The sequence below is a fragment of the Aphelocoma coerulescens genome, chromosome 2, assembly GCF_041296385.1.
Source record: "Aphelocoma coerulescens isolate FSJ_1873_10779 chromosome 2, UR_Acoe_1.0, whole genome shotgun sequence".
NCBI classification, from domain to species: domain Eukaryota; kingdom Metazoa; phylum Chordata; class Aves; order Passeriformes; family Corvidae; genus Aphelocoma; species Aphelocoma coerulescens.
This window is the reverse complement of record NC_091015.1, coordinates 22948684-22961196: the sequence shown is the minus strand read 5'-3', so window position 1 is coordinate 22961196 and position 12513 is coordinate 22948684. Positions and strand designations below refer to the sequence as shown.

Genomic DNA, 12513 nt, shown 5'->3' with positions numbered 1-12513 from the left:
AAACCAACCCCCCCAAAAAAACCCCAAGAAACCAAAAAACACCCACCAAAAAAACCACAAGAACAAAAACCAAACCAACCAACCAAAACAAAAAACCAAAATAAAAACAAAAAAAACCCCAAAGAAAACAAAATGAACAAAACACAAAACAAAAACAACACCAAGACCGTAGAAGCTGTATCAGAGGTGGTATAGAGGCAGTACCACCTGTGCAAACAGTGCTGCACCTCCAAAACCTCCACCATGGGCAGCAAGGCACAAATCCCAGTTATCTTTGTACAGAAAAGCAGGGAAGGTCCAGCCTTCCTTTGCTTTTAAACTCCCATTTCTTTAGGACATGAAACATGGCTTTCCTCAAATCTTTGCAGATCACTGCTCTGCAGTTACTCATCTAGATTTCATGCTCAGTGATAAAAACAATGAAACAAACCTTGGTGTTCTGCTGAGTAGATCTGAGGCACACACTGTACATTTTGATAGTTAAATATATTTTTACGGTTTTGAAGGGTGATCAAAACATTTTCAGACTGCCAATCCCAAGTACTCAGAACTATGAGTCAGGAAAAGAGAGGGAAAGAGGGGGAAAGAAAGAGGGGGAAAGAAAGAGGGGGAAAGAAAGAGGGGGAAAGCTCTCAACCTGTGGAACACTTTTTGAGAACACGCTTTTAATCTTCTCAATTACCATTCAGGTCACAATGACATACAAGCTATAAATTAGTAAATGACACACCTAGGCCATGCTGACAAGCTCTTCTCCCTTTCCAAAACACAAGATTTTCACATGACCAGAACATTACAGGAATACCCAAACAGATAGCTAAACAAAATTCACAGTCTAACAGAACAAGAAGAAATGGGAATCTGTGGTCCACTGCATATATTTGACTAAAGGACTTTTAAGAATCACCAAAAGAATATAAGAGTTCTGGCCACCCATTTAATGAGATTCTGTTTAATAATAATATCACTCTCAACCCATTCACTACATAGCATCTCCAAAAGAAGACATCAAAGACGTTTTAAATATCTTTTTCTCCTCAATGCAATAATTTCCTTTTTAAACTGTTAAAAAAAGAAGTTCTGCTGAACTTAAAAAAAAATAAACTGTTTACAAATGAACTTCTCATTATCTCAGGTATGTGAGCTATGTGGATGTACATCAGAGGAGATTAGTGGAGATAACCTTTGCATCAGTGAGGAGCTAGTAACAAAGCCCAGGGATGCTCAGAAGGGCCACAGACTGCTCTCAGCACACTGTGATCAATCTCACCAATGTTTTCTCTCTTTCTTTCTTTCTTTCTTCCTTTCCTCCTTCCTTTCTTTGTAACCTGGTGTTAATTTTTGACTAAAGAAATTGCATAAGAAAACAGAAGTTAAATGGCATGAGCTGAAGAGATCTCAAATATGATTCTGGTACTATACGAACTTCAACAAATGCATAGCTAAGAACTCTTCACATAACTAAAAGATCACTATTAATGTTATTAAATTATTCACTATTAATTCAATTACATAATTATCAAAGTGCAAAACTAAGAACCAAACCTAATAAAGGTTTAAATGCTAAATTAAACAATAAGTCAACTGAATCTCTGAAAGTTGGTTAACATACAGTTATGGTGTGTTCATTTACATGGTCAGCACAGTCTGTCAGCAAGGAAACCAAATTTTTAAATATGGATGTTTGTATAAAAATGGACAGGCTGGCAGAAACTTATGAATTAAAAAAATTATGTATGTTTTTCAGATTCTTAGTAATACAAGTTCTTTATTATGAGATAACTTTTAAGAGGGACACTCCTTGAAACACCTGAAAATTTCTGCCAGGAGAAAGGGTACCTAAGTTGCAAAGATAGTTCATTTCTCTAGAACTGGAAGCATGTAACTTCTACAGCAAAGAGCCACCCTGTAGCACCACAGGCCACACACACTTCCTCCAGCACACCACAGTGCTGTATCATCCTCTGCCAGATTTGCACATAATGGCACAAAGCGAATGCTCAGGAAAAGGCTCACTGAATGGGCAATTTCACACATCACATTTTTCAACTCAGCAAAATAAACATTTTCAGTACTAGATACTCTGAGAGTTACAGGACTGAGCACAGTTTTGCATGATGAGGCAGATCTTCATCACCCTCTCCCAGGAAAGCCAGTGGCTGCAAAGCATCAGTTCACAGTTAAGAAAATGGGTCAAGTCTACTTGAGGCTGCTGTTAGCACCCTTTGGGCCTCTGCTGTGCTCCAGGAATAACTACACTGGTTTTGTCTAGAGGTGGTGGGGAAATAGCTTCAAATGTTACCTAACACATTTCAGTACACTGCAAAAAAAAACAAAACAAAAAAAAACAAAACAAAAAAAAAAACCCAAACCTTATAAATTAACTGCAGATATAACTTCTCAAATTGAGACAATTATTTGGTGGGGAGAAGACGGTCTGAAAGACAGTTCGTTGAGTGCTAACCTGCAAGCTCTAACAAAAAAAGCTCTCTGCCAATGACAATCAGGATACATTCCCACCACTCTTAGCGAAGAGGCTAATATAAATTTGGCTATCAAAATCTGGTTTCAAAGTTTGAGGTCTTGCAGTATTGAGAGAAGTGCATTTGGTAGATGGAATACTGCCAACACTGGGGGAAGGTGTAGCAGTACTTTATCATTTCAAGAATGATCATTAGATCTTCCCTACTGCAACACATGAAGGTTTGATTTCAATGACTAATTATTTGATGCAAACACCATAGTACTCTCACATTATTTATATGACTATGCTCATGATACTATGTCATGTACTTAAACCTATGAAAACACAGAAATTGCAGCAGAACATAAAAAGTTAATACATCATCATTGATTTACAGAATCACAGAATGGTTTGGGTTGGAAGAGACCTTAAAGATCATCCCTACCGCCCTGTCAAGGGCAGGGACAACTTCCACTAGACCAGTTGCTCAAAGCCCCATCCAACCTAGCCTTTGCCACTGTCAGGAATTTATTATTTATAATAAATCACAACTGAACAAAAGACCGACAAAATTATAGATTAAATACGTATTAAATTTGCAATTTGCTAACCATTCCAAGCAACCAGCTCTTACAAAAAGAGCTTTAAAACCCTGATGTCAAATACCCAGAAAGACTTTTTCCAGTGAGGTTTTGGTTTTCCCTCCTTCACTTCAGTATAAGAGTTAAGGACAGCACATGTTTTAACCAAGGATTTCCTGGTATGCAAGTTTAGAGTTTCTTTGCTTGGGCTTATCTGTGGCTCTGGTATCAGGGAGTGGACTATGTCCAAATCTCATACAGATAAATTAGAAGGTGTTTTGCTCAAAGTGTAGTTACCAGAATGCTGATCAATATATTTGAGCATCTGAAGATTGAACAAACTTGCTGGTAGCAGCTGTGTTTTAATCACAAATCAACCACAGCAAACAAACACACCGCATACCAAACCACACTCCTACACTTCTGCGCATATGCACATAGAACTGGAGGAGCTTTTAGACATAAAAATCCGTGTATCTAAAACCAGGCCAGAGCTCTCAAGGAAACTAAAAGCTTGTTTAATTTGTGCAAAATAACAAAAAGAGATGATCACCCAACCGAGCCAACTAAAACATGCAGAAATTACCAGCCAGAGGGGCCGTGATCCCTAAAGGGCATTAACAGGACTGTCACTGTTACAACAAAGCAGCATCCTCATTCAAAACATTTTCTTTGTTAATGACTTCCACCATTAGTAAAACCCTTTCACAGTTCTGTGGAAGAGTGTCTCTCTATTTATACACGTACAGAGACATGTAACAGACCAAACATCTGACTGCTTTGTTTTTTTCTTCTAATCAAAGAAAGTTAAATGTATTTTACAAGTTTAAGACTGATGATAGGTAAAAGCTGTTTTCATATGGGGACAGAGATTTGTAACAGTGATTTCATATTTGTTTCACAACTGTAACTTTGCATTTACCCTTGAAACTCTTCTGGTTTTCAAGTAAGAATGAGCTTTTCTCAGTTTTTTTCTTCCTGGAGCAGGACAATAAAAAAAAATTCAAATGCAATCATACATTTAAAAGCTTGCAGGCCTTTAAAGCTAAAGGTGGTACACTGAATGCATACACAGCATGTGAAAAATTAAAATGCTCAAGTACACCAGCACATCTCCTAGGTAGGGTTATTGGGGGAGAACCAAATGCCACAGCTCCTGTCTGTGGTACAGGCACTTCACATCCTCTCACTGGGACAAAGCAGCTCTGAGAGTTGACCCACACCTGCCAGCCAGATGGGCTGTAAGGGAAGGCATCCCAATGGGACAAGACATGGGTAAGGACTGTGGAAGGGCCCATACAGAAGGTCTGCAAGGACAGGGGCTGCTGCATCTGCTCTCATGTGTCACAGGACTAACTCCAGCTGCTCTGTCCCACCAGCTTGGGCATACCTCACAACTCCTCTGAGGTACCTTCTCTCCCTGCTCAGCTCCGTGTTGATGATGTCAGTAGGAATTAATGCTTTTAACAGTGAATTAAGCAATACAGTGTGCCAAAGACTAAGAGAAACACCAGTCAGAGCAGACCAAAACTCTCTGGCATTGTTCTCAAAAACAAATTCAACTGCAAAATAAACTGGTGTCAAAACCAAACACGGTGTGGTGGCACCGGGAGGTAACACGCTTGGCAGTGGCATTCAGATGACGCTACCTCAGGATGCTTTATGTCAGTGACAGAGTGACAAGACTTCCCAGCAGATGACAGATAGACTTCTTTTGTCTGGCCCCCTAAATCACTGGGCCACTGTTACCTGCTTCAGCATCTCACACCACAACTAAAACCAACCTGCAGCCCGTACAAAAAATAAATTACCAGACCTGCAACAAAATTTAAATAACCGATTGCTTTCTGTCGAGGTTTCTCTTTCGCAATGGGGACACGTGAGCCAACTATCATTTACAGTTTGTTCTTCCCAGTCGATTTTGGGCTAACTCCATCACAGACACATGCAGCACTGCTAGGGCGTCCAGAGTTGTTTATTTCCCGAGCTTTCTTCCCAAGAAACGCTTTTCGGGGACGGTGTCGGCGCGGGTGTTTCCAGCCTGGCAGCGCTGAGCTCACCGCACCCCGTCCCCTCCCTGCCGGGACCCCCGGGTGCCGGGCAGCGCTGTCCGGGCCCGGGCACGGGACTTACCTATTCGGCCGAAGCTCTCCGATAAAGTTCTCCGCAACTTTTTCATCCTGCTGATCTTCTCGGCGGACTGCGAGTCGATCATGTCACACATCGGGGGGAGACCCCCCGTCCCGCCGGCCGCTACCCCCACTCCCCTGGCTCCGGGGGAGACACCCCCGCTCCGGCCCCGGGGCTCTCCCCGCGCCCCGAGGAGCCGCCGGGCGCCGCGGGACAGTCCCGGTCCCGCCCGGGAAAGGAGCCCTACGCCGCGGCCGCGGCTGCCGCTGCTGGTGCTGCTCGGCTCCGTGCCGCCAGCGCCCGGCTCATAGCCCCGTCCGCCCCTGCCCCGGGCTGCCCCGGCACGGCCGGACGCGGCGGGCAGGGCGGGGGCGACGGGCAGCGCCGAGGAGAGATGGAGCAGTGGAAGCAAAGTCCGGCGAGGGGCTGCGGGCGCCGGCGGCGGGAGAGAGGGCGTGAGGAAGGGAGGGAGGGTGCGCTGAGAGAAAGGAGGAGGAGGAGCCTGGGCGGGCCGGGGAGCCCCGGGGAGGAAGGGCGGCGGCGGCGGGGGCGTGAGGGGGGCAGGCGAGGAGCGCTGGGGCCGGGCCGAGGGATGCGCGCTGTCTGCGGCGCGCCCCGGGAGCAGGGAGCGATGCGGCGATTCCCACCGGGAGCGCTCGGGGCCGGGGCAGCGCGGAAGGCGCTGGCGGTGGCGTTCGGAGGGGCAGCGGAGACACCGTGTCCGCCCGCGGCTGTCCGTGCCCCCGCTGCTGCATCGCGGTCTCCGGGACGCGCTGCGGTTCCCCCGGGCCGGCGGGGCCGGGGCTGACCGAGGGCTTGGCGGGGGAGCGAGGCCACCCCCGGGGCCGGCGGCGGGTGGGGCACGCTGGCCCCGCTGCTGCGGTGAGGTGGGTGGGGACAGGGTACCTCGCTCGCCGAGAGCACCCGGCCCGTCAAGTTGAAACTTGGGGTCTCGTGCGTCTCCAGGCGCAGCCAGATAATGTGCCTTCAAGTGCCTTAGCCTGCAACTTAATGAGTGTTGGGAGCTTTTGATCTTGTTAACTCAATTGAACCAACATTATTGAAAAATAAATCAGTTTAACCCAACAAAATGGATGGTCATGTCTAGTCTAAAGTATAAAGTAGGTACTTTTCGAGAACAATATGTTAGGTAAGATTTTCAAGCCCAGGGTTTTGTGGTTCAAATTGTATTTTAATGCATGTTATCTGGTTAAAATGAACTTGAGTTTTAAAGAGGCTAGCTAACACAATTTACTGGGATTAGACGGTGTCTAAGCTCAGTTTTAGAAGCATATTTGTCTAGACAAGTGTTTAGGTGAGTTGGGTTCAAGCCATCTGCAACTCTATGCTCTGGGATTGGGATTGAACCTTTCTATTACAGTGCAGCAGGGATGGACAGTATGCAGCATCTTGAGGTGGAAGTCTATTGCAATTATCTATTTTAATCTACTATATGCATGTATCTCTTGTGGCGTACAAGATAAAGGGAACTTGTCCTGCCATATAGCAGTACAGTAATGCCGGTAAAATGTCTTATGCATAACCCCTGAATGTACAGACAGCTTGATAAAAAGGTTTTTGGAAGTGTGAATCCTCTTGACCCTGCTAGCATCTTTGTAACAGGAGCTAAAATGGCATTTTCAGTGTTGGCTATGTCATGTTATGGAAGGAAATTGAGAAAGGGTGGAAACTGGAACATTGCAGAGAGGAGTGCAGGGAAAAGGAGGAAAAATAAAAATTAAGAAGAAACAGAAATGGGCACTAGAAGTAAAAAGGGAGGGAGGACACAAGTACTTAAAGATGTTTAACTCAATCACTTCAAAGAAATTACATTTAAGTCCTTAATAATAGCTGATGGTTTGATCTTTGTCTGAATCTGACATTACTACCCCTGTTCTGAGTGGAGAGAAAAATGCCTTCATCATAAATAAAATATTCTGGTTCAGGAGATGAAACTGAGTTTAGCATTTAAGCCTTTTGCATTTTCTGTGTGCACCATTCACTCCAGGTAGCTCTGCTGTTTGGCTGAGACATGTACCAACACTGGTATAATTCAGTCTGTGACTTGCTTTCGGCAGTTAGGGATATCATTTCTGAGAGCTTCTCAGGAACCTGTAATTAACCATGCTTAATTGATAGATGCTGTCTTACCTAGTGAATTAGCCTAGATCCTAGCACCTAGTGAATTTGGAATGATATTCCCTTTTTTCTCCCTATTTCTCAGTGAACTATCACTTTATTGTTTGTGAAGGACAAGTCTCTGCCAGGCTACTGCAGTGGGTTCTGCTTTCTTTTACAGAAAAACAAGCAACCCAAAATTTCTGAGAAGCATCTGGCTTTGCAGCTGCTTGGGAATGATCTACGAGCATATGTCAGGGTCTTTCAAATCAATGAAAATTTTGCCTAAATTAGACACCAGTGTGGTGCCAAGCAAGAGAAACCTAGGTCTCGTCTTCTGAAAATTGTACAACCTCAGGATGCAGACAATGTTACACAGATGTCTCCACCAGAGGAAGGACAAGCTTCCAGCTGTGCACAGAGTCGCCAACTGCACCCCGCAATTTGTGTCATTCTTCCCACTGGGGTCTTTATTTGGCAGAAATATTTCTGTGAAAGTCCTTCTTTTTCCTCTCCCCAACCCAAACTTCTTCCATATCCAAGGGCAATAATTCATTGAAAATTCATTGAATTCGGGAATGTGGAATCCCTTTTGTTGCTTTGATCAAGCTCATAAGCTGGTGGTTCTTATTTCTTATGTCTGTATTTCCACCACCCATCTCAGGAAACCCGTAAAGCAGAAACAAGCAATTAGCAAACCACAGAGATAGCAGCTACTCTGATGATGACGTTTTGCTTCCTTGTAGGGACAGGATTTCAGCTCTGTTTTAAGTCTTGCAGTTTGTGGCATAAAAAAATTAATACGAAAAACATTCAGAATGATATTGTTATTTGCTGCCTTCTTCCGCAAACCTTTATCAAGTTAAAGCATGTTTGCATTTAATGGGGCATCTGTTTTATAAAAAGCCAGGCACATTATTTACAGCACCTTTTCTTACATCAACTCTCCAAAGAAACACCCTGAACAAGAACTGCTTGCAGTTACTTTATGACCCAAGCATCTCCTTGCCTAGCTTTGGTAAGAATTCACTACAAATCCTGGCCTCTGCTGCTGACACTGAGTCATGCTGAATCACTCTGCAAATATAAGTATTATCAAGTGCAGGAAAAATAGTTGCCAAGATATCACTTGCAAGTTGGACAAGAGCAAACATTCGCCTCAGTGTATCCTGCAAGCCAGGAGCCTCATCGTTTCAATGTTTCACACTGAAGTGTGGGTTATTTCCAAGGAAGGGGAGAGAGCAGGGCTGGCAGTTTGTTCATTATTGTGTAAAAGAACATATTGTTTGGAGCTCCAAGCAGCGTGGTCATGGGCCTGGAGCACAGGGTGTGCCAGCAGTCCCCTTGCTGCAGATGGAGCAGCCACGGCTGCGCTATTCATTACTTGCAGGGTAAGATGAAACGACAGAAAAATAAATCCGTGATGCATGGTGCAGATGGTGGCTCAGTGTGTAACACAGATCTGTGCACTCTCCAGATCTCAGGGCACTTGCTGTTGATTTTATGGGGCAATTTTATGTGGTCTGAGCTCTCTCTCAACCCCAGTGTTTTCCATGTGTCCCCCCACCCCACCCCCGGCCCTGTAACACTTCTCCTTAGGGGCTCTTGAAAGGCGGTGTACTTAAGTTACATTCCTGGGACAAGTGTTTGAATTTCAGAAACCCTAGGAGCACATAAACAAGCAGTGTGTGTTTGTGGAAGAGGTAGTTAATGCCGTTGATTTGGAGTGTTATGTGGGCAGAGTAAGGCCTTGGCATGAAGTGGTCTGCTGGAGGAAAGCAGTAACGCTCTCTAGGGAGATGGAATAGTCAGTGTAACTTCTCTGGGGACAGCACTGTCTTGTCAGGCCTTCTGCTGCCAGTATAAAGTAGATTTTCATAAATCTCCTTGGCTGGAGACGTTCTCCATTAGGCCAGTCTGCTCACCTTGAAAAGATCTCTCTGCTGCAGCATCTGGGACCTGAGCGCTTGGAGCTGTGTTGCTTGTTAACACACAGCAATCCTTTCATGACCCTGCGGTGATGAAGATGGATGTAAAGTCACATAACACACCCCCCCTCCTCTCCCCCCCTCCCCCAATCTCACTTTCATTTGTCCTATAATAATACTCAATCCAAGATGACTATTATCTGAAGAGAAAGCCAGGCTCTGCTAACACAAATGGTGCCGTATCCTTAGGGACATGACCTTTAAGCTCTGCTAGCAAAATGCATTAGTGACAAAAATTAAACTTGGGCAATAGCAGAAGCAGATTACCTGTGTAATCTGCATCCACATCATAACTTGTTCCTGCAAAAAGTTCTCAAAGCTGATGTATTTTATGTTGCTTTATTGGTGATTGTCATTAAATCCCAGTTTTTATCAAACAGTGGAAATTTTCCCCTTGTTGATATTCCATGCATCCCTGCTGATGAATGGAGGGCAAACAGGCCCAGGTATTGCCTCTCCAGCCTGGCTGCTGTTACCAAAGCCTGCTCTGTGGGGTAAGAAGGGATGAGTTAAGGTTCACACACATGGTTCCAAAGGCATAACAGGAAGAAAGTGTTTCTCCTGCTGCCTTATATCCGACTGCTGGTTAGAGGTGACCTGCTGAGCCACCCGTGGTTTTACACTCTAGTACCCTCTCGTGGTCACTTTATTTCATGTATTAGCATATGGGGTGACTTGTTTTCTGTCTCATTCTTACTTTACACCATCGCATCAGGGGTGAAATGGCTGCAAGTGAAACACAACATCTTTAACCTTGATGTGTGTAGTTCCTGTCCCTGTTAGGCAGCTTCCTTGTGGTGTTTGTGAGCAGTTAATTTCCCACGAAGGTATGGATTCTTTTTGGTTTGGCCATGACATGAAGTTGTGGGTTAACCCCTGTAGGCAGCTGAGCACTGCACATCTGCTTACTCACATCCACAGAACAGAAAAGTAAGAGCAAACACAAGAAAACTCATGGGTTGATAATTTTATAAGCAAAGAAGTGGAATGAGAAAGAAGACAAAAGATAAGTGATGCAAAGGCAATCACTTGCCACCTCCCACAGACAGAGAGATGCCCAGCCCGTTCCTGAGGCAAAAGACAGCTGTCCTACCTAAACACCACTCCTCTCCACTATATTGCTGAACATTTTGTTATATGGCATGGAATATCGCTTTGGACAGTTTGGGTTGTATCTGTTTGTATCCCCTCCCTACCTCTTGTGCACCCCTGATCTATTCAGTGTTTCAGTGGCAAGAGAAACAGAGGCAGCCTTGATGCTGTACAAATGCTGCCTAGCAATAGCAAAAACAGTCTATATAGCAGCATTGTTTTGGTCACAAATCCAAAACACAGCATCGTACAAGCTGCCATGAAGAGAATTAACCCCATCCCAGCCAGACCTAGTGCACACAGATGGAGGAAAAATCACACTGAGGATACAGCATGCAGAGAAAACAAATCATGAATGACAGTGTATCAGAAACCTACCTACTTCAAACTAACACAGTAGCATAATTATTAATTATGACCTAAATCTTTTGCAATATATGCTTCTGTATAAATTGTGTCATGTCAGAGATTCTTCTGGGCAAGTATAGGTATGTTAGATTTGCAGGAATAAGCTGAGGTGCTCTCCAGTTTAAAATCACCTGGCTACCTAGCAACATAGTATTGATGCTGAATGTTGTTCCTGTGAAATACGTGGAAACACCTTTGAATGAGCTCATTTGCTTATGCCATCTCAATAAAAGTCTAGTAAAAGGGAAAATGGGGTTTAATATGTGGCCTCAACCACTGTGATTTTAGATCCCAATGTTTTGAAGTCACCAAAATATTCAACAAATACTCATGAGGAAAATGATGCAAAATGAAACAGCAGGAGGGCTGAGGTTGATCCACTTAGATGCACTCAAAAAGCACATGTGAATCATGTCATTTTATCATAAACATTGAATAAAAGGTGTTTACTGTAACAACACAAGTTTTGTTTGCAGCAAAATCTCCTCAGCACTGTAGTATTATTAGTGCAACTCAAAGGTCTGTGCCTCTATGCATACAAAGCCCAACTGATTTGGGCTAGGAAAACATGATAACTGGCATACACAGCCTGGGGAAATTTCTCACAGGCAAGGGTCCTCTTGTAGATAACCCGTGGTTTAGAAAACACATAGGCACACAAAGCCAGTTGTTTCTAGGTGTGAATATTTAAGCAACAGATGTAAAATTAAAAACCCATATACTACTATCTCTTGGAAACAAGCTTGAAATATTAACCCTACTTTATTTCTAAGATATCCCAACTTGTTCTTGTTCTGCTTTTGGATTTTTCTCCCCATTTCTTAAGTAGTTAAATCATTTGCAATGGCTATTAGAGAAGCATGCTGTAGAAGCAGCTGGAGTTCATTTACTAACATTTCTCTATACCCTTTTGGACTGCTTGAATCTGTAGGACAGAGTATAATGGGAATGTTATCTCCCTGTGGAGAAAGAAACCCTCCCTCAAAAATAAAACAAAATTTTTGCAAGAATTACACATGAAAGGCTGCTTTGTCAAAATGGGGATCTTCCCTCTTAACATGAAAATCTAGATGGGCTTCAGGTATGCAGGAAAACATTGCTTGTTCTTTCTGCTCAGTTCTATCCCAAAATCAGCACCAAAGCCAATTAAAAACAGTCCAGCCCACATGGTAGTCTGCTGAGGGAAGGTTTCAGAAACTGTACCTTACAGTTTTATTTAGTTCCTATCACTGTGGTAACGAAGGACTGCACAAATTAAGTGCCACAAATTCACAACAGAGTACTGTCTCTCACTACCAGCTTGCAATATAGTTGGTCTTCACAGAGTCAGCACAAATGAGTGCTCCTGATTTCTCAATCCAGGTCTTTCTTACAGTGCAGCAGCAGCATAGGCTCTGTTTGCTGTTTAGGGAGCTTATATAGTGATAAGGAGCCTCAGAGAAGTGATATCTGTGCAAGTAATGCAGGTATGGTCTCTACACAAAATTGTTGCCATCAAAATTTACAATGGAGGACTGTCACAGTAGATGTGACAGTTGAAGGATGGCAGTACCCATCACCTGGAAAATGAGTCAGAAGCACAAGAAACAGCAAATTAGCCACTATGGAGTATAACTCCCAGGAAATACTTGATTTTGAGAAAGATGAAAGAGAAGCTTTGTGTTTGTTTAAAGCCCTGCTTCCAGGAGTTAGGGGGGAAAGTATAGACATTTTAAGGAAAATTCAACTAAAG

General features: G+C 43.7%; 1 protein-coding gene across 4 annotated transcripts in view; it reads right to left on the bottom strand.

The window, feature by feature from the left end:
• CDK14 (cyclin dependent kinase 14) overlaps positions 1–5633 on the bottom strand; it is a 334987-nt gene extending 329354 nt beyond the window's left edge. For 3 of the 4 annotated variants that reach the window (XM_069006789.1, XM_069006790.1, XM_069006792.1), the window contains exon 1: positions 5179–5633. In XM_069006789.1, coding sequence (XP_068862890.1) covers positions 5179–5269 — 91 coding nt within the window. In that variant the 5' untranslated portion in view covers positions 5270–5633. The remainder of the gene's footprint in view (positions 1–5178) is intronic. The other variant, XM_069006791.1, reaches the window with a different exon arrangement.
• Positions 5634–12513: the final 6880 nt, after the last annotated feature.